The following is a 21,717-nucleotide window of genomic DNA, read 5'->3' on the forward strand; positions in this document are numbered from 1 at the left end:
TTATGGTGGGGTCCGCCCTCTTGTATGAAACCATCTGACCGAGAGTTCCCTGTAGATTCACGATTTTTCCCCATTTCCGACTCTGGTCTCTCTTCCTCCTCATCCTACCTGAGTCACCTTAACCTGAATTCTTCGCTGATTTTCTCACCGAAATTGGACAAGAAAGTCTCAAAGGTAATTTATCTTCCTTCTCTCTTCTTCAACATCTAAAAATCTAGGATTTTTCTTTCTTCTTTAACATTTAAATCTAGGGTTTTCATCAAAATTGAATTTCTAGGATTTAAAATTTAATATCAATTAGATATCTTTCTGGTGATTGTCAGTCCTTATGTGTGGTATGGTTTAATTGAAATTGAAATTCTAGGACATAGAATCTTCAATTTGGGGTTTAGGGTTTTCATTTATTTATTTAGGGTTATTGATTAAAATTAGAGTTATATGATTATGAGATTGTTGCATTGTATATATGAATTATGAGATTGTTTGCATCTAGGGTTTCCTCTCTTATCCAATGGCTTGGTAATATTTTTTTAATTTTTTTTTCATTTGAATAATATAATCTAATTTTTTTAGTGGTTCAATAATATGGTTTTTATCACTTGTTCTTACAGTGAAAAGATTAACTATGGAATGAATAATATGCCGATGTACGTTGGAGGGATAACGACACTATTAACGATCTCAGAATCATATAGTTAGTATGACGTGATTAAAGAATTATACCGAGTTATTGAAATAGATCCATGAGAGTACCGACTGAAAATAATATGCAATTGGCCTATAACTTTTGACAAAACGTCCGCGGTTGAGATTTCAAACAATCATAATATGAGTGTTATTTTTAATTTGAGCAAGACACAGCTAACAGTAGAATTATTTATTGAAAAGATTCCATTTTGTTCGAGCCAAATGTTCAAACCTCCGGGAGAGTTCTCACGCATGTTAGACTTGGGAGTTGAGTCTTATGGTTTTCTTTCATCTTCAAGCGAAATAGAGCGGACTCAATTTCAATAGCTAAGTGTACCGTCATTTGGGGGAACGTGTGTCATGAACAATGAAGCCCCTTACCAAACTATGAGGCTGTTAAGAGGGGTGACGATTGAAGAGGATGAAAGAAGCGATGACTTTGAAGATGAAGAACAAGTAGTGCACCAATTGATAGCATGCAATTTGTGATTGAAGATGTTGAAGAGAATCCAAGATGGCCTGATGAGGCTTATGTTAATAATGAGTATGTTGAGTTCAAAGAACTACCTCCCGACGAGTTTGAGGATAATGAGTGGATTTGCTCTTCCACGGTACAAGACGTTGACATCATGCAATGTTTAAATGGTAGAAGAGATGAGGACTTCACTTTCAAAGTTGATGATTTATTCGAGACTAACGATCAATTGCTTGATGCTATTCGTGGTTATTCTATCAAAGAGAATGTCAAATTCAAGCAAGTTAAAAAGCAATTACACAATTTTGATGCAATTTGTTTTATGAATACAGAAAGAAAAGGTCAGGCGGAGGGAAATGAAGATGTTTACACATGCCTTAGAAGTTCTATTCATTTGCCGGAAAGAAACATAATGGGTGTTTTAAAATCACAAAATATTACGGTGTTCACACACAGCAATCCGATCTTGACCATAGTGGTGCATCTACCTCTTACGTAGTGTGGTTAATTATGCTAAATTTAAAGAAAAAACTTGATCTAAATCCTAGTCAGATAATTGATATGAGTGTTAGGTTCGAGATTCATTGAAATATCATGTAGTAAAACATGGAATGCAAGGAGAATTGCGATGAAAAAAATATTGGTAATTGGGAGAAGTCTTACGCGACCCTTCCTCAATATCTTGATGCGATCAAAAGAAAGAATCATGGAACTGAATACAAACTTATAACCAAAGTGATCCATCCGGGAGTTTAGCAATTTACCTCAATATTTTGGGTATTTGGTCCTTCGATCGAGGGATTTAAATTTTGCAGTCGGTTCTTAGCATTGATGGCACATACTTATATGGTAAATACAAAGGTGTATTGCTTATTGCTGTAGGAGTAGATACAGATAGTGGCTTATTTCCTTTGGCTTTCGCGGTTGTGGAGGTCGAGAATTGTGAAAACTATGAGTAGTTTTTTTCTTGTATTCAATTATATGTTCTTATTGTTTTACCTCCTAGAAAAATTACTTCTATATTTGATAGAATGGAAGGTATTCCTAAAGCACTGTATAGGAGATTAGATGCACATCACTATCACCGATATTGCTTAAAACACATTAGGCATAATTTAAAAAAGAGGCATGGTGAGACACATTTACAAAATTTTCTTTGGCAAGCGGATTGTGCACCGAACATGTATGTATAATCAGATAAGGGATCAAATTAATGCAACATCTCAAACTACACATGACTAGATTGAGACTAATTTGGGAAGTGAATATGTCGACTGGTAGGCACTAAGTAAAGATGGAGGGAATCGGTTTTGCGTGATGATAACTAATTGTTCTGAAAACTTCAACGGTATACTTAAGGGAGCTCGAGCAATGCCCATATAGGCATTGGTTGCGAGGATATTTTATAGACTCAATTATTATTTTGTCACGCGGCGAGAGGATGGAGCAAAGTAGGTGACGATGTTGACACCAAAAAGTGAACAGATTGTAGGGTTTCGTGTTATGCAAGCGAGATCAACAAAAATTATTAGATTTGCTAAAGATGAATGGTAGGCTACAAACAAATATGGTCATAATTACACTATCAATTTACGAGGAATGCAATGAGCATGCACTTGCAACATACCATAATTGTAAAAATTACAATGTTCGCGTGTTATAGACGTTTCTTCCAAGCAATATGGGGGTGCAAATACTTGATACTACACATACGCTTCTGAGTGGTATCAATCAAGTCATTATAAAGATGCATACAAGTCATGTTTTTATCCAATTATAGATAGTAGCCAACGGCCACCCTATAACGGGTCGCATGTGTTACCTCCTGACTATAAGAGATAAGTTGGACGTCTGCAATCAGTACGTATAAGAGTTACAATGGATGAAGGATGGAAAGGGGTTCCAAAGCAAAATAGGTGTGGATATTGCCAGGGTCGGCCCCGAGGTTTAGGTTGCCCTAGCCTAATCCAATTTTGGTTACCCCTTATATTAAAAATTTGGTACGAACAATAGCGATAAAAATGAATACATATAATACCATTTAGCGTTTCATATTGGGCTCAAACTGATAATATTCTCTTGCAAAATCAATATTCATATAAGAAAAAATTACATCTGTGCTACAATTTAATTCAAAGAAAAACACTTCTCCATGAATTTTTTGAAGCGAATTCTTCAATTAAGTCATCATACTCGAGTTTCTCGAAGTATTCATTTTTAATTAAGCGAATTCTTCAATTAAGTCATCATACTCGAGTTTCTCGAAGTATTCATTTTTAATTGATATCATTGCCAATCCATTCAATCAATCCTTCGAGTTTCTCGAAGTATTCATTTTTAATTGATATCATTGCCAATCCATTCAATCAATCCTGTGACATGGTAGTACGAAGATAACATATATGAAATCACAACAATCAACTAAAATGATGCCGGAACGAAGACTTAGCAATATCATTATTATTAAAACAATCGAACAATTACTCTAGATAGAAATCTAATAATATGAATGTCATCAAACAAAGTTAAATTGAGATTATAATTAAAACCAAATAGAAATATATCATATTATCGCCCATTAGGATTTTCGAGTTTTAGATGACTAGAAGGGAGATGAACTTTTTAATAAGTAAACATTATTTCCTCTTTCTATCTTTCAACTTTGATAAGCTTCTTTTAAACTTATGGAGACCGTGAGAAACTAGTCAGAAGGCATAATTGTGTCACCCAAATAGCTAAATCAAATCTAATTTTTAGTTTCAAAACAAAAACCTAGACGAAACCGCCCAAACATCATAACCCCTAATTCAACAACTAATATTCAGCCAAGATTCAAAATCAGAAATCTTAATTTCATTACAAAACATCAAAACCCAAATTTCCGTCCAAAAAACCCCTAAAATTATTTATTTAAAAAAATTACATGATTGTGTTTCTTTGATTGATCGATCGGCCGTCGACGTCGATAAATCAATTCAGATTCTCTCTGTCTTTTGGGTGACTAGATCGGACTGTCGGAGGAGGAGTCGGCGGGGTAGTCCGAAGGATGGGAGCAGAGACGGGAAGGAGGAGTTGGAGGCTGACGGAACAGAGACGACGGAACAGAGCGATGTCTCCGTCGATTCAGATTCTCTCCGTTTTTTTTTTCTTTTTTTGTGAGTGGTGGAACAGAGACGAGAAGGAGGAGAGGAGGCTAATAGAAATAAAGGAGGAGTTGGGTAGGGCTTTGGGTATTAATAAGATTTTTTTACTAATAGAACCCCTAACAATTTTTGCATAAAAGTCCTCTTACAAAGTCCACTTCGAAAATTATTACGGTTTGAGAGGTGAAGGATGTAATCGCGATGGTTGTCCCCCCGGCCCTAGGTTGCCCCAGCCCCGGGGCTTGGTGGACTTACCCCAGGGCCGGCCCTGGATATTACAGAAAACTGGACCATAATAGATCTCATTGTCCTACCAATCCGAATATATAGCAATTAATGGATACAATTAATTTATTTTGTAATTTTATTCTACAAAATTTGTAATTTAATGCATATTATCATGTAAAGTAAGTTATTTCTAGTTCAAGTTATTCTATGTCATAATACTGACATATTTTACTTTATATGTGCAGACATTTATAGTATGCAGACGGGACCATTGACATATGAGGTCTTATATGACCAATATCGACACTGATCCGCGAAGATAAACTTAAGGGAGGTAAATTTTTTATTATTTTACATTTTCAATCCTATTATTGTTATATGATCATTTTAAAATTTTAATATATGCAGGCCCTGGGTATTACTATTGTTGATCATACTTGTGCACATTCAAGTTGGGATTTGACGGATCCATAGGTTCAATATTATGTTCGTCAAGCAGGTTTTTTTTTAATATTCACAATTAAAATGGGTAAGATTCGATTGGCCTCTCTTGACAACATTGATTGAACGATGGAGGCCCGAGACAAATATAGTCCACACGTGACAAGGAGAGTCAACTATTACTCTGCAGGATGTAGGGGTTATACTTGGCCTCAAAGTGGATGGAGATGATGCTATGAGTACTGAAGATTTCAACTGGATAGGAGTGTGTGAAAGATTATCAGGCCAATCTCCTAATATGAAGGGTGGTAAGATCAAGCTCGAGTGGTTACGAAATAATTACATGAATATATCGGTCGATGCAACAAATGAGAACATCAAGACGTATGCCAATGCGTATATACTCCATCTGATCGTTATCATTCTATTTTTAGATTCAACTAAGGAAATCAGTGCATGTTAGATGGTTGTCACTTCTTAGGAATCTGGAGAAGTGTGGAGAATTATCTTAGGGAGTGCAGTGTTAGCTTATCTTTATAGGGAGATGATAAAAGTGGCTGTAGGCTGTCAAAAAATTACTACAGATAGCTGTTGGCCTCTTTGTTTTGATGATGTTTAACAAACAATTTACCACTAATGTTGTTTGTCTAGTGTTGGTATATTTCTATTTATTATAGACAAACAACGAGTTAAAGGATGGATGGAATAGAGCTTCAACGATCATATCAAATGGAGGTTGGCGGAATAGTAGGTGAAGCTTATGCAATTCAAGTTGAAGATCCAAGTTCAATCTTCATCCGTAAGATTACCAAGAAGAGCTTATTGAAGATCAAGATCTAGCTTGGGTAACTTAGTTTAGGTTTTATATTATGTGTGTTAAGTACCTTAAGCTCAATATCATATACATACACGTATTTGGTTTCTATGTATATATATAGTTATATATATACATGCATGGTTTTGAGTTTTTATGCTTTGGACACACTTGCAAAATACATAAGTTTTCACAAATGGAAATTCAATTTGAGAAATTCTTTTTCTAACATGTTTTTTTTCATGCTTATAAACACTTCGCAAAGTTTTATCAAGTTTGGAATTGATTTGTTATGTTTAATGGAATTTACAAAATCATGTTTTTGTTCGTGCACATGTTCGTGCATGTTTTACAAAACAGATAAGTTTTCATAAATGAGAAGTGATATTCAAGAAATTCTTTCTTTGACATGTTTATCTACATGTTTAGAAATTCAAGAAATTCTTTCTTTGACATGTTTATCTACATGTTTAGAAACTTCTCTCAAAATTTTATTATTTTTGGAGTTGATTTACTGTGCCCAATTGATTTTACAAAATCATGTATGTCAGCAGATTTTCAGAAACTGTATATCTGTGTTCAAACATTTATTTCTCTCAACTGGGAATTGATTTTTCAGAAATTCTTTCTCTAACATGTCATTCTACATGTCTAGAACCTTCCCACAAAATTTCATAATTTTTGGAGCTGTTTTACTATTTTTAACTGATTGAAGTTGAACGGGGACGAAGGAGAGGAAGAAGAGGGAGAGCGCGAGAAAAGAGAGTTCTAAATATTTGCTAAATTTCAATATCGTTTGTTTTATGATGTTTATGTTTAAAATTCTAGTTGGACTAAATATTTATTATTGGAATTTTAGTAAGTCAATTACATGTTTGTTTATGTTTAAAATTGATTATAGATGTAATGTAGAGATAAAGATATGTGTTTATTTGTGATTGAAATTGATTATAGATTGATATGTGTAGCAATAGAGTTCGTACCAAACCTGACAATTCTGGTTGAGTGTTTGGTGTGATTATTATCTTAGTGTAACATATGAGATACCTTCCAGGATGTGCCCTGCATTAGCAAAGGCTCTGGTAAATGACAGAGGTTGCAAACTCCAACCAAAATGGTTAGGGTTTCCAAATCCGGCCATTTTAGTCAGGGTTGGGTATCTCGACCATTTTGGTTGGGGTTCACAACCCTAGTTATTTTGTCCATGAAACCCCCACTAAGTGGGGTTGCTTCTCTTGCTGCTCCTAATTAGTCGGGGTTGATAACCCCGACTATTTAGGAAATCGCTTTTTTCAAAACGATGCAGTTTCTTTCCATGATGCTGACGTGGTCGAATCTGGATCGATTTCTACAAAAAAAACAGTATAGGATAGATTTTTATGATTAAATTTGGGATTGGGTTTATTTTAAAATTTTCTCCTTCCGCAATGAGGGCCAGTTTGGTGTTGTGTTATTTTTTTTGGATAATTTCTGGTTTTTTAGAGGCTAAATTATCAGATTGGTATTTTTTGAAACACCCCTAACCAGTTTGGTTTTTTTTTAACTCCAGCGATGTTTCAGTGTTAATATTTAACCTCTGATGCTAATTAGGCAAAGATCTTCATTATCGACGATGAGACTGGTGAGCAAGTACCACATGACCTCACATGACCAAATTTTAGCTTTATTAAGATGTTGATGTGACAGGGATTAAGCAACGTGGAAGAGATTAAGGTTTGACAAATCCTAAATTTGTCGATTGCACCCAATTTCACAAAATTTTTGAGAGAGAAAGAGAGATTTGACTCCACAATTGTAATGATAGGGATTACAAGGATTTAATTGAATAAAATCCTAGATTTTAAGGTTGATTTTGAGTAAATTTTACAAATTAGGATTCATGTGAAACTATTGAAACCACGTCCAATTCTTATTTGTGGTTCAAATCTCTTCTAGCTTGAGCTTTGAGTTTGAAGACACAATGGAGCTCCCCTAATTTGAAGATGATCCCCATTTTGAAGATGAGATTAAAAAAGGAGAATTTTGGATGTAAACCCTCAATTGAGCTTAGCCTCGATTTTGAACATAGTATTGAGAAAAGAATGTGACGATCACATGATCCATGCCATTTACTCATTATCACGTCATCTTTAGATTTGGTCAAATTTTTCGACAATGACGAGGTGAGCCTAACTGGTATCGAAGTTAAGCTTTTAATTCCATAATGTCATTGGAGCTAGAAAAAAACATCAAATAGGTAAAGGGGTGTTAAAAAAAATACCAATTTGGTAATTTAGTTTTTTTTTTTTAAGAAGCGAATTGTAATGGTGTTTGGTAAATTTTCTTCATGTTGCTTTTAAACGGTTCTGTTTTTTTTTTTGTTTTTTTTTGTTTTTTTTTTTTTGTTTTTTCCCCCCTGTTCCTCTCTCTTGCGCGCTGGCTGCGCGCTGGCTTTTGCGAGCCAAATAGCAGGATTGTTTTTACAATACGCCTAGCTGCGTAGGGAAGCAGTTTTTGATGTATGATTACTAAGTGGCTATTTTTAGCAATTTACAAAAGCCTAACTTTGAGTTCACAAAATGACCACATTAGGCACATGTATATAGTTTAATGGGGAAAATAAGCCAATTGGTACTTTATGAGAGAATTTGAGAGTTCACAGATACTTTATGACGGATTTGATCATTTGTTCTAATAACAAATATGGCAAAAAATGTATTGCAGTATTTATACATACAATAATATTACTAGTAGGCTTTAAATGTCTATTTGCACGTACCATATGCTTATATTAGAGAATAACTCAAACCATCTTTATGTATACCATGCATATCCGGATCCTCTCCAATTACGTCTTAGTCCTTACTGTTTATATTACTTTGAACGGATGAGATCATGCCTACATTAGATTTCTATTGTTATCTCAAAATTACTTTGGTCTTGAAAACTATTAATAAATTTGAAAATCACTATAGTGAAAAGTACTCTTTGTGATAGTGAAAATCTTAGACCGCATGACTTCATCCATTAGAATTGAGACAGATGATAAGAATTAAAAAAATCAGACCCTCTAATTATCACCTAAGCAGAGACTCTGAACATGACAACAATCTTAGGGGTTGTTTGGTTGTATGTTTTTACCATGTAAAAGGATGGAAAGTGTAAAAAAGTGGGTCCAAATGTCAGCTTTCATCACTTTACATTGTTTGTTTAAAGAGTGCTGCTACGGGGACCCAAAATATGGGACCAAGGGAGGTGACAGGTGAGGTGTTCCCTCCCTATTGCATAATGAGTTGGCCAACTCATTATGCAATAGGGAGGGGACACCTCACCTGTCCCCTCCATTGGTCCCATATTTTGGGTCCTTAAATCATTTTCCTTGTTTAAATTCTCTTTTATATGAAAAGCTTACACCTTTTGATGAGGTGTCACCGAAAGCAAAATCATCAAAATTAGTAGTGATTTTGTTGGAAAGCTGACACAATGTCATAAATGTGTCCAAAAAAATAATAAAAAAGTCAAAACCTTGTAGAAAGTAGTGAGGTGGATAACCACTTTCCATTTTGTGTCATAAATACTCTAGTTTATATTATACTATCCAAACAATGTAATATTATTATTTTAGGATTCACAAAGATTTCTAACCAAGCAATGTAAACACTCGAATGGAAAGTGATGAGGTGGATAACCACTTTCTATTTTGTGTCGTAAATATTCTAGTTTCCTAAAAGCATTCAAACAGCCCCTTAGAAACTGAACAAGAACAAAGGAAATCTTTTTTTTTTAATTGATTGATTGTTGAATGTGTGACAAGCGAAAAAAAAAAAGTTGATTGATCGTAGAGTGCGTAACAAAGCTTTCAATCGAACTCCACCCAACTCGACCAAGCGGTTGGCATCTACTGCAGGGATGGAAGATATTCCTCCCAGATATTTAGATATGTGTCGGCTCCTCATTCAAAACTTGCCATTCACGTGAGCCACGCAAAAAGATACTAACTAAAAGATTAATATTCTCCGGAAACCTCGTCCTCAGTCTTTTTCTTCTTGTACAGTCAAAGGACCTCAACCATACACTTGTCAAACCCTTGGCCTTTCATTGTGAGTTGGGGGTTATTATTTGGTTGGCCTAGAAACTACGGGGTGTTTGGTTGCACAATTTTATAGAAAAGTTTTCTCAAAAAGTCCTGACAATGATATTTTTGTAATTAAAAATTTTCTGTAGATTTTTATAGACTATGTTTGGTTTAAAAAACTTTACAGAAATGTTTTCTGTAAAGTACAGAAAATTATCCTATTTTACAAAAATCAATTTCCTCTCAAAATGAGCGGAAATCACCTAGAATCTGACACCCCAATATTAAAATAATAAATCACATTTCTCGTACCAAGTTTCCCACCCGATTCGTTTTCTCGTGTTGATAAGAGGGCAAAAATCTTAGAGTTTCGCCGATTTCTTCCCGCCTGCAAATCCAACGAGCCCGAGATTCTTCGCGCCTTTTACCGCTCCCATCTCGTTCCCTCTCGTTTTCGCTCGGCCATCGCCCCCAAATCCAGTGTTCTCTCCTCCCTCGCACCCAAATCTAGGGTTTTCTCGACCATCGCCCCCAAATCTAAGTCACCGTCCTCTTCTCTCTCGTGGTTCTCGTGAATCTTGCGCTAGCGTTTCTGAACTCAAGGCTCTAAAAGGTAAAAGTCCTCCTTTTTCAGCTAATTATTATACAATCATTGAGCATTTTCTACTAACCGGTTAAGAGGGTTCGAAGAAAAAAACAAATTATCTAGATGAACTCCTATACAATTTATCTCGAAGAAAAAACAAATTATCTGGTTCGAAGCTAATTAATTGATATTTGTGCTCGTTGTCGAGCTGTTGGGGTTGTTTTTCCAGTTACTATGCTGATTCGAGCTTGTTTAGCTCTCGATTGTTGAGTTTTTTGGTTGATATTTGTGCTCGTTGTCGAGCTTTGGGGCTGTTTTTCCAGTTACTATGCTGATTCGAGCTTGTTTAGCTCTCTATTGTTGGGTTTTTTTAGTTGATATTTGTGCTCGTTGTCGAGCTTTGGAGCTATTTTTCCAGTTACTATGCCGATTCGAGCTTGTTTAGCTCTCTATTGTTGGGTTTTTTTGGTTGATATTTGTGCTCGTTGTCGAGCTTTGGAGCTATTTTTCCAGTTACTATGCTGATTCGAGCTTGTTTAGCTCTCTATTGTTGGGTTTTTTGTTGTTTTTTGATTGTTGTCGAGCTGTTAGGGTTGCCTTATTGTTACTATGATGATTCGAGCTTGTTTAGCTCTATATTGTTGGGGTTTTGGTTGATATTTGTGCTCGTTGTCGAGCTGTTGGGCTGTTTTTCCAGTTACTATGCTGACTAGTCGTGAACACCGTGCAAAGCACGGCATATCATTTTTTTTCCCGCTACAGTAATCCCGATTTTAAATGCTACAAGAATGTTTTTAAAATTTTTAGATTGTTGCAGCTCCAGCCTCTACTACAAGGTTTTAAAAAAATACTACAGTATTCTCGTGTGCTACAGTAATATTTTCTCAAAAATTGTTATAGTATACAGTTTTCTATTTTGCTACAGTAATGATTGTTGCATCAAATGCTACCATAACATTTACTAACATCCCCTAAGAAAGTAAAATTAAAACATCTGCCACACCAGTCATACCCATGTGAAGGTTTTTATTTATTTTCTTGTGTTTGGGTGAGAGAGAAAAAAAAAAAAAGATGTTGTGATTGTGAGATCAACCCATTAGTAAGATAATAGTGCAATAAGTTTTAAATTTAAGAAAACATATTTCCTCCTCAAAAGTTATAAAATGAGTTTGAAAATATGACAATGAATCCCACAATCTATTTTCCATAAGTAATCAGCTAAACATGGATTTCTAAGAAATGAACTGAACAGACGTCTTAGAGTTTGGATGAGTCATCGTCCTCATCATTTCCTCAGGCTATATTTTATTAACCCAATGCAATGAATAAACGAATAAACAAATAAAATATCTACCAACTGCTATTGCGTGCGTTCTTATCCATCCAACACAGGGATAGACAGAGAAAATATCTAGCGGGCGAACAGTGAGCAAAGATTCCAGGCTCAACACTTGTCAACAAGCAGGAGGATTTGCTCTGCCTTGGCCAGTAATCCAACACCAACAAATCTCGTGTTTTGAATCCACTCACGGACAAAACACAACCACAAGTTTTTATTCCATGTTTCTTTAGAGAGAGAGAGAGGAAATGAGAACCCCAAGTATCTTTGGCTGCTGAGAAACCTGAGACCCGGTTGAAGCCACGTAAGCACTTGCCACTTGCGGCCAATGGCTACAGGCCTATTGATCTTATTATGCTAGTGGGTCGGAGATATTTTGCGGCTTCCTACTTCTTACTTGCTGTCAGCTTGTTGTAGGTGCGGAGCACAGCGGATCGAGGAGATCGAGCATCCTTAGTTTTCTTTGAGAAAAAAAAAGAAGAAGAAGAGAGAGATAGAGAGAGAGAGAGAGAGGGACAGAGATATTTTATTTTCTTCTGAAAATGAGTTTAGAACTAAGAAATTTGGAAGAGGAGGAGCTGGTGAAGGATGAGGATGAAGAGGAGAGGAGCAGCAGCAGCAGTAGTAGAAAGAGGAGGAGGAGATCGTGGGAGGAGAAGTTCATCTTCAATGGCGACGGCGGAGGATCTTTGAGGGTAGTTTTAGTTGAAGGAGATGACTCCACAAGGCATATCATAGCTGCCCTCCTCCGAAAGTGCAACTATAAAGGTCATCCATCTCCTTCCTCCATCTGATTTTTTTTTCCCTATCAATTTTATTAGGATCATCTCATTGTGATATTAATTTTAATTTTGGGTATTTACTATAATACAAACAAGCTATGTTTTTAGCCTAGTTTTAGTATCCCATAAATAATTGTCTGTGCATTTGTGTTGCTTTCTGACTATATTTATCTATACTGCATTTTCTTTTACTGCAGTGGCTGCAGTATCTGATGGTCTAAAAGCATGGGAGATAGTGAAGGAACGGCCTGATAGTATCGATGTAGTTCTCGCTGAAGTTGAGGTCCCGTCGATCTCGGGAGTTAGCCTCCTTTCCATGATAATGGATCATGAGAGCTGCAAGCACATTCCTGTGATAAGTATGATACCATTTCTCTTGAAATTATTCCAAGAGAAACATATACTTGCTGGTGTTCTGCAATCTCATCTTTTCTTTTTTTTGTGTGTGTGTGTGTGTGTCGTATATGCAGTGATGTCCTCCAATGACTCTGTCAACATAGTTTTCAATTGCATGCTGAAAGGCGCGGCGGACTTCCTTGTGAAGCCTGTCCGCAAAAATGAGCTGAGGAACTTGTGGCAGCACGTTTGGAGAAGACAAACTGTATGTTGCATTCAACCATCAACCTTGTGTATAACTATTTTAGGGCTAATTGCACTTAGACCCCAGTGACACTGCCACGAATTCAAAATAGTGGTGTCACAGTATATATAAAAAGACGATATTACTAATTTTCTCTCATATTAATATATAATAGGAAAACTTAATAAGACACAGAAGATATATTTAACTTTAACGAGATATATTCTCAAAAAATACGACTACATTGTTGCAATTCACCCCCAAGCGACATCATATTATGAAATTGTTGCATTATAGCCTCTTTCGAAATACCACTAAATATATATTTTTCAATATTAGTTGCTAAGTCATTGTTCATCCACTGATCTCACATTCAATTTTGCAGATGATTCTTTATAATTTCTGTTGTAACGACCTCTCTCTCTGTAGCTTCATAAACACCAGGCGATAGACCGACACCTACTTAATTGTTCATTTCTCATTCTTAAAATGGGTTCTTGGGATTGGGTCATCAAAGGCTTGGCCTATTAGGGGTAATTCTCAAATGAATTACTACTCACTACTTACTTCTGGTGTAGTGTCATTAATAAGTGATAATCTGGTTTATACCAGGTTATTTTTTGATATAAGGTGGTATCACTTGACACCACCCTCTATAGGGTGCCTCCGCGGGTGATAGGCCCCCTATAGTATTGATGCAGATAACAGACACCCCCCCAACCACAAAAAAAAAAACGCCGGGTTAAATCCTCTCGATTCTTTTACACTCAGACTCATTATTTACGTCGAGGATATAAGAGTTGAAAAAAAGGGACTATCTGGAACAATGAAACTACAGTAGCAGCTAGTTCAAAATAGTTATACGACAGGGGATGCATCCGCAATTGAGCCCTACCTATTTAGTAAACTCATGAAGTGCTTATCACTCTTGTTATATTTTGGTATTGCTAATCACCGTAACTTTTCCAGTTAAATGATGGCATTGGCAATAAAGGTGTTCATCAAGATGATAATGCAATGAAAACATTTGAAGCTAATCCTCGAAAAGCAAAGCAATCTAGTGGATCAATACCTCCAATGCATATCAATAAAGAAGACAGTGAGAAAGGGAGTGATGCCAAAGTAAGTTTCCTCAATTTTGTTATTTTACAAGGAAATAGCTTCCACACAGAAGCTAGTTTTCCACATAAATATATATTGTTAGAAGAAACAATGGCTTTGAGTAAAAGCTAGGCTTTGATGAGAAGTACGGGACAGAGTTTGTTATGTTTGATACACTGTTCCTAATTAGCTTCTTCTTTTGTGTCATGTTTCTGATTAGTTATATTGTAGTGCAGAGTTCTTGTACAAAGTTAGATGTGGAAGTAGAGAGCATGTGCAAACAAAGTAACATAGAGCCTCAGCAGAGAACATGCAAGGATTCTTCTCATATAATTGAGACTATATGTCAGAATGATGAATGGAAGTTTGGACGAAATGATGAAGGTACCGTTCTTCATATTTCCTGTCAATACTTTAGACTACCGTTGCTATTTACAAAATTTAATATGTGGCATTTGTTATGCTGGTTTCAGAATTTGCACCTCCCAATGGGACATGCGTCGCAAATGATCAATTGATCGCAGAAGAGCAATCTTGTGCGCTCGTAGATACTGCAACTCAGAAGCAACTCATCAATTTGATCAGCACAATAGATAATCAGCAAGGGTGTAGTTATGAGCCAAGGGAAAATAGTGCAAAAAATGATAACCTTTATTATACTCAAGAAGTTGTATCGTGTGATGAGGAGTTCAGCTGCAGCCCATATTCTACACCTTTACTGAAGCTATCATTGAGTAGATACGATGATAATCATGTTGAAAAGGAAGAGAAGAATGAATGCAGGATTCTGAACCATTCGAGTTCTTCAGCCTTTTCAGTGTGAGTGCAGTTTATTTGTATAAGTATTCATTTACATGTTTAGAGATGTTTTATTTTACTAAAATTTATTTTTTTACTAATATTTAAGTAATATAGTGGGTTAATTTGCATATTATCTTTATAACTACACGGTCTCGGTCCTCAGATACAAACATATAACTGCAGGTCTACAAATCTCTTTGAATAATTGGGATACTTATTGATTTCGTTTATATATTTTGAATATATTTTTCTTCCTGCAGGTATGATGGCAAGATACCAGTATCTAATTTTCTAGAAACTGGCAACTTAGAAACTCAGTATGAAGAAAATTACAGTCCTTCCACAAAACAAATACCAGATAAAGATCCTGATACCCGTAACAGCATTCCAATGTGGAATAGTACAATGCAACACCTGAACACAGAAGATGCGAAGTCCTCAAGCGCTCATTCTTCCATTGAAAATGGAACCACAATTAAATGCGCTCCTATACGAGTTATTCCTCTACGTATTCCAGTTGCAGGGGTAAATTGGGACAGGTATCATGAGTCAATGCAGCCGATTTTTTATCCAGACTCTTTAGATCGCCAATCTGACACTAGAGATCATTTCGCTCATCATCATAACCAAAATGGTACGAGCAGTAGCTTATGTGATGCTAATGTAGATCGTACTGATGGCAATGGCAATAGTAGTATCAGCACAACAGACGTGCCCAATGTGACATCAGAGCTACGAAATCAAGTGGAGAAGAAACAAATGGACCTGTGTCGCTTAAGTCAGAGAGAGGCAGCCTTAAAAAAATTTCGATTGAAGAGAAAGGATAGATGCTTTGAGAAAAAGGTACAATTTACAAATCCTTCTGAAACTCAAAAGTCTTTTGGTACATGTTTGTTATGTTAGCCATGTTAATACAAGACGGGCCACAGTGGAAACTAAAATTTTTAACGTAATACTCAACGATACATCAAGCTATAGGTCAAAGCTGCTTCTTTCCATAAGAAAGGATAGAACCTTTTCCAACTAGATTGGGCAATATAACTTCTGCTGGCTAAACTACTCTTTTCTGTTATCTAATTTGGGAATCCTTTATCCAGGTTCGGTACCAGAGCAGGAAAAGACTCGCTGAGCAGCGTCCTCGGATTAAAGGACAATTTGTTCGCCACATTAAAGCTGATGCACCTTCTGCAGAGTCGAGCACGTATAAGATCGAAGCAGAAGTCAGATAGCAGAACTAATGGGACTACAATTTGTGTCGGTTGGAGAATTGGTTTACTCTCTTCAACTTACTAACTGAACACCACGAGATGCCCCGACGGGTGTTTTTATCCTGTACAGCTCCTAGGTGAAGGTTTGATGGCGAAGATTGAAAAACTAGAGATGTAAAGCTACAAACAAGACTAAGAAAAGGATTGCTATCTTGTAATAGTGAAATCTGTCTGCAGTGTGTTTGTAAGTCTTTAACGTAGTGTGTTTGCGAGTCTTTTAACATTAGCTATAGCTTCATATCTTTTTATGTGTTGTGTAGTTGTTTTGCCATCTTATTGTTGTGAACTCCTTTTTTTTTTGTCATGTTGTATACCTACGTTAAAAAGGAGGGGGTATGTTTATTTTCCCCCAGTCTTGAACTATCCTTTGGGCGTTTTGAAGCATGTAGGGTTATTGGATATGATCTAGGAGCTTACTTTTTTCAATGAATCATTTCTTGGCAACTCATTTAGCAAAATGCGATGTCAACTTACTTTTTCCTTATGTTATCGTTGAGTTAGGCTGCTATCAATAGTATCCAAGATACGGATGCTATAGATGTAGATTTAGAATTTGATGAAAACCCTTAGCCGCTACATGTGACTTTCAAGTATTTAGCAAAAAAATATCTTGATATCAAAATGTCATAACTGTGCGTCTTATTTTGTCAAAAGAAAAAAAAATATATCATATTACTTCTTATTTTAACCATGCATCTCGCTCTAATCAGGATTTTAACAGATCTTACATCAGGCCAACCTATAGATTTCAGAGGACAAGAGGATCCCCACGACAATTTCCTCACCTATTTTACCGTCCGATTCAAAAACGATTTACCACTTATTTCTGAATCTGACCTGTAATTTCTCTCCCCCCCCCCCCCCCGCCGGGGCCATTATGGCTGCATCGTCCGGAATGACAAAAGAGCGAGCAATTGGATTTTGATGGAACCCGTGACCGAGAGGGTTCCATCCTCCAGCCCCCTATGGACGGCTCCGCAAAACTAATTCTACACGCATAATTTTTCAGACTACTTTAGAGTATCAACTCTAGGTCTTATTATCCAGAGTTTTGCTATTTGGTTCGCGGGGAGCCCGCGCCGAGCCAACTTCGCGTGAGGAGGAGGCAGGCGAGTGCGCCACAAAGCTGTGGGCGCACTCGCCTGCCCCCCTCCTCCTCACGCGGAGTTACGCTCGGCCGGGGCTTCCCCGGGCGAATCAAAAAGCATTTCCGTATTATCCATAAATTTTCCTATAGGATTTCAAAGCAGCCTGCTTTCATCATCAGCACATCGGCAACGCGGTTGCATTTTCCGCTACTTCGTACCAACACCTCGAACACATATAAGAGCGTTAGAACGGTCACAAAGTGATGCATACTAAACCTCGGTGTTTCTCTTAAATAATACAAACTCGGTACTTCTCTTAAATAAAAGGATTGGGATCCTCTACTAAGTCATAATGCCTCCTAATATCTCCTAATGCATCTTCATCTTTTATTTTATGCATAAGCAAGGTAGACATGCATATTAGGAGGAGGCACTATGCCACCTAAATAAAAACATTGCGTGGAAGCTCGACCTTCTCGCCTTGCCTCCTCCGTCTCAACGCCTTCCTCGGGGACTCCCCTCTCGAGCCACGCGTCGACCGCGGCAGCAGGTACCTCGCCGCAGCCCGGTACGAGACGCATCTCCCTCCCTCGTCGACTGCACCCGGTACGTCCCCACAGACCCTGACCTGGGTATCTCCCCCCCCAGCTCCTCCCTGACGCCGCCGCCGCGTCCGACGTCCCGGCGCCCATCTTCTGGACAAGGGGGCGCGTCCTGGCTCCTAGGTCCCTTCGGAGAGGAGGCTTGCCGGATCGAGGGAGGGTGAGCGCGGGGAAGTCTTGAGTGTGGAGCGTACTCGCCACGTTGACGGTGCGTCGTGGGAGGAGGGAGGCGAGGAGGAGGATTCGCGCTGGGAGATCTCCTGATGCGTAGAGTGGTTAGGTTTGCTGCCCCGTGGCGAGGCCCACGAGGAGAGGAGTCGAACGGACGTGGCATTTTAGAAGGCGGACGAGAGAGGGAGAGGGAAGGAGAGGAGTGGCGTGAGGATGATGACCGGTCGGTCAGTGCGTGCATGAGCAGCAGTTTTGCGCCTTAATTTTTTTCCGTGAAATTTGTAAAGAGAAGAAGACAGGGAGGAAGACTTATCTTGGGCTCGGTCAGGGGCGCTCGAGGATTAGGAGGATGCATATTTTTTTTTTTTTTTTTACATTTATTTTTGTAGTCAATAGCATAGGTAGGCCCTGAAATCTTGAAATATCCCTGATTCGTACAGGGATCTTAAAGATGGCTCTCGGTATAAATATCAATTGAAAGTCTTCATGTGAGTTGGTGGTTAGGGCCACACCCCTACCACACCACCAACCACACCCCTCTCTCTCATCGCTACAGTAAACCGGGGCCCCACATGGGATTTTAAAAATTTTAAAATCCCATGTGGGGCCCGGTTTACTGTAGCGATGGGAGAGGGGGGTGTGGTTGGTGGTGTGGTAGGGGGTGTGCCCCTAACATTATTTCTTCATGTTAGGTTAACTCGTGACCCTACGTACGCAACTGCCAAACTACTACTCCCTTTGATGTTTTAAACATTTGTGAAGTTCAAGTTTGGGTGAGGAATCTTTGCCAAGCGTTGGAGAAGATTTGACTTGAGGATTAAAATAGAGGACTAAAATAGTTATTTTGCCTCTAGCCATTAGATTTGACTTGAGGCCCTATGGCATTTAAAGGATCAGTATGCAAATTTCAAGATTTTAGGGATTAATATGCAATTATTGGTTTAAGGGTAATCTATTTAAAAAAAAAAACCCCGTTATTTATTTGATTTCTCTCGTTGTGATCTTGTAATCAATAAATGAGACTATTGTTAGTAACTCTTTTGGAAGGTTGCGAGAGCGCCCCTTTTTTTCGCACAGGAAATATGTGATTTTACGTTTTTGTTCCTCTTTCATGTTGAGTTTCATTTAATTTTGATGTTGGAATTAGTCTCTTGTTGTCAAGGAGATAAATTTCTACACTTTCATTAATTAATTAGAAAAGCTGGAATAAATATTGATCTTACTCTGTGATTTGTACTCCAAATGTAAAAAGTACAACCAATTGGTTAGATGGAATTTGAGTTGCGAAAGTAAATAAAGCAATGAGATTTGTAAATACACCATTTAGTTTGTAATTTTGTAATTAGAAAAGGTAAATAAACTTACATTTTGCGAAAAAATTTGCAACAAATGCTGCAATCAATTTGGTGGGATGAGAAGTTGCTTTAAAAAATAAATCTAACTCCACCGTTTTTTAAATTCAAACAAGAAAACAATTTACACCTTGGTTTTCTTATATGACAAAATTTTGTAGCTTTTGCGCGCCTAATTGTCTTTCGATCAAACGCTAAACTTGTGTTTGAAAAATACATTTCCTACGATATGATTGCGCAGATATCAAAACAGAAAATTTGAAGTTGATTTCCTACAATAACTATTGAATGCAACATTTTCTGCTACAATTTATTTTTACAAAAAGCGAAACAGCCGTAACGAGAAAATAAGTTAAAAAGTATTTTTCTTATTGTCCAAAGGCATGATTGCTCAGGTTTTAAGAGTGCCCAATCACCTGGTACATGCCCAGCACTTATTGTTAGTCTAAGTGTGTAGACCCAAAGCTGCAATCGAAAAGACGAAGAAAACAGTCAGAAGACTGTGCGGTCGACCGCAGTGGCAGAGCCGGTCGACCGCGTGCACTGCAGGAGACTGAGAAGAAGTTTTCGCTCTGGCCGGTCGACCGGCGTGGTCGCTGCGGTCGACCGATATCGTGCACAAGACCCTGTAGGATTTCGTCGTTCTGACCGGTCGACCGACCTTGGCAAAGCGGTCGACCGCGACGCAGATTCGCTGTTTCCTATTTTATCTAGGAATCCTGTTCTGCTGGGGTTTGTTATAAATACCCAAACGTTTCTAGGGTTTGAAAAGAACATCAAAAAGAGAGCTTTTTGGCTGCTAAGAGAGAGAGAATCTCAGAGAGATTTACCCCTTGTTTGAGAGCTTGTATTTTCTTCTTCAATTAATAGAAAGATTGTGTGGTGTGGCTCCCGAGGACGTAGGCACGTTGCCGAACCTCGTTAAATCTGTGTGTTCGTCTCTTTTACTGTTTTTACAAGGTTAGATCTTTATTTGTGGTTTATTCCTACTTTCCTACTTTCAACACAAGGTCCGGAAGGGCAAGGGTTCGATTGATTGTTTCGAATCCCCAACAACTGGTATCAGAGCTTCGTTCAGCAATTTGTGTGAAAGCCATGGCAGAGGAAAGCAAATCAAAGATTGAGAAGTTCGACGGATCGGATTTCGCCTACTGGAAGTCGCAGATGGAGGACTATCTGTACCAGAAGGACTTGTATCGCCCGCTTCTGGGCAAGGAAAAGGGAAAGAAGACGACGGAGTCAGATGGTGATTGGGAGGTACTGGATAGGAAGGCTCTAGGGCAAATCCGGTTGTCGCTCGCCAAATCAGTAGCCCACAATATTCTGAAGGAGAAGACGACGGTGGGGCTTATGGAAGCGCTCGCGAAGATGTACGAGCAACCGTCGGCAGCAAACAAGGTGCATCTAGTCAAAACTCTTTTCAACCTCAAGATGGCAGAAGGACGGTCCTTCACGATGCACCTCAGCGAGTTCAACACGATTGTTGATCAACTTATCTCCGTGGACATCACGTTCGATGACGAAGTGCAGGCCCTTCTACTACTATCGCAGTTGCCGGATAGTTGGGCAGGTTGTGTGACGGCAATCAGCAATTCGGCGGGGAAAGAGAAGTTGAAGCTGAATGAGGTTGTTAGCATGATTCTATCCGAGGAGGTTAGAAGGAAATCGTCCGAATCAGAAGGTTCAGGTTCAGCCCTAAGTTTCGAGCAGAGAGGCAGAAGCCAGAAGAAAGGGAACCAGAACAGGAATCGGTCGAAATCAGTGAAGAAGAGGCCGAACTCGAAGGTTAGGTCTATCAAAGGGAAGTGTTGGAACTGCCGAAAACTTTGGAGGGGGTTCTGTAGGCTGTCTAAAAATCACAATGGATAGTCGATCCCTATCAAGCCCTGATAATGAAAGTTACAATCAGACGACTTTCTGATCTTTGCATCCGCAATTCTGCAACCGCTATAGACACGGCCTCATCTCTGAGATGACTGATCTTGATGGCTGTGACAACAGCATGACTAATATGATATTAGCAACTATTAAAGATGCTGATGAGCAGTGTAGTGATTTCAGAAATCAAAGGTTAGACTTAGTTGGTGAAGTTGCTTGGTAGAGAGCTATGGGCAAATATTCATCTTCAAAACACTGTGGATGTTGATTCCCGTCTAACTCCAACAACGAAAGCTACAATCAAATAGCTTTCGGGTCGACAATCGA

General features: G+C 38.1%; 2 protein-coding genes and 1 long non-coding RNA gene across 3 annotated transcripts in view; all 3 read left to right on the plus strand.

Moving 5' to 3' along the window:
• Window positions 7-5,586, plus strand: LOC109842053. Its single transcript, XR_002247289.1, has 3 exons — window positions 7-174; window positions 4,779-4,867; window positions 4,942-5,586. It is a non-coding gene; the product is annotated as an uncharacterized LOC109842053 (long non-coding RNA).
• On the plus strand, window positions 11,973-16,662 carry LOC109821463 (two-component response regulator-like PRR95). The gene is made up of 9 exons (XM_020387651.1): window positions 11,973-12,071; window positions 12,185-12,535; window positions 12,747-12,908; window positions 13,020-13,150; window positions 14,099-14,251; window positions 14,467-14,614; window positions 14,704-15,049; window positions 15,292-15,874; window positions 16,129-16,662. Exons 2-9 carry the CDS (start codon window positions 12,310-12,312, stop codon window positions 16,258-16,260), a joined length of 1,881 nt encoding a protein of 626 aa, XP_020243240.1. The 5' UTR covers window positions 11,973-12,071; window positions 12,185-12,309; the 3' UTR covers window positions 16,261-16,662.
• LOC109832132 (U-box domain-containing protein 34-like) overlaps window positions 19,039-21,717 on the plus strand; it is a 6,474-nt gene continuing 3,795 nt past the window's right edge. The window contains exon 1 of the mRNA XM_020399571.1: window positions 19,039-19,056. Within this exon, the coding sequence (XP_020255160.1) occupies window positions 19,039-19,056 (18 nt within the window). The remainder of the gene's footprint in view (window positions 19,057-21,717) is intronic.

The sequence above is a fragment of the Asparagus officinalis genome, chromosome 1 (genome assembly GCF_001876935.1).
Source record: "Asparagus officinalis chromosome 1, Aspof.V1, whole genome shotgun sequence".
NCBI classification, from domain to species: domain Eukaryota; kingdom Viridiplantae; phylum Streptophyta; class Magnoliopsida; order Asparagales; family Asparagaceae; genus Asparagus; species Asparagus officinalis.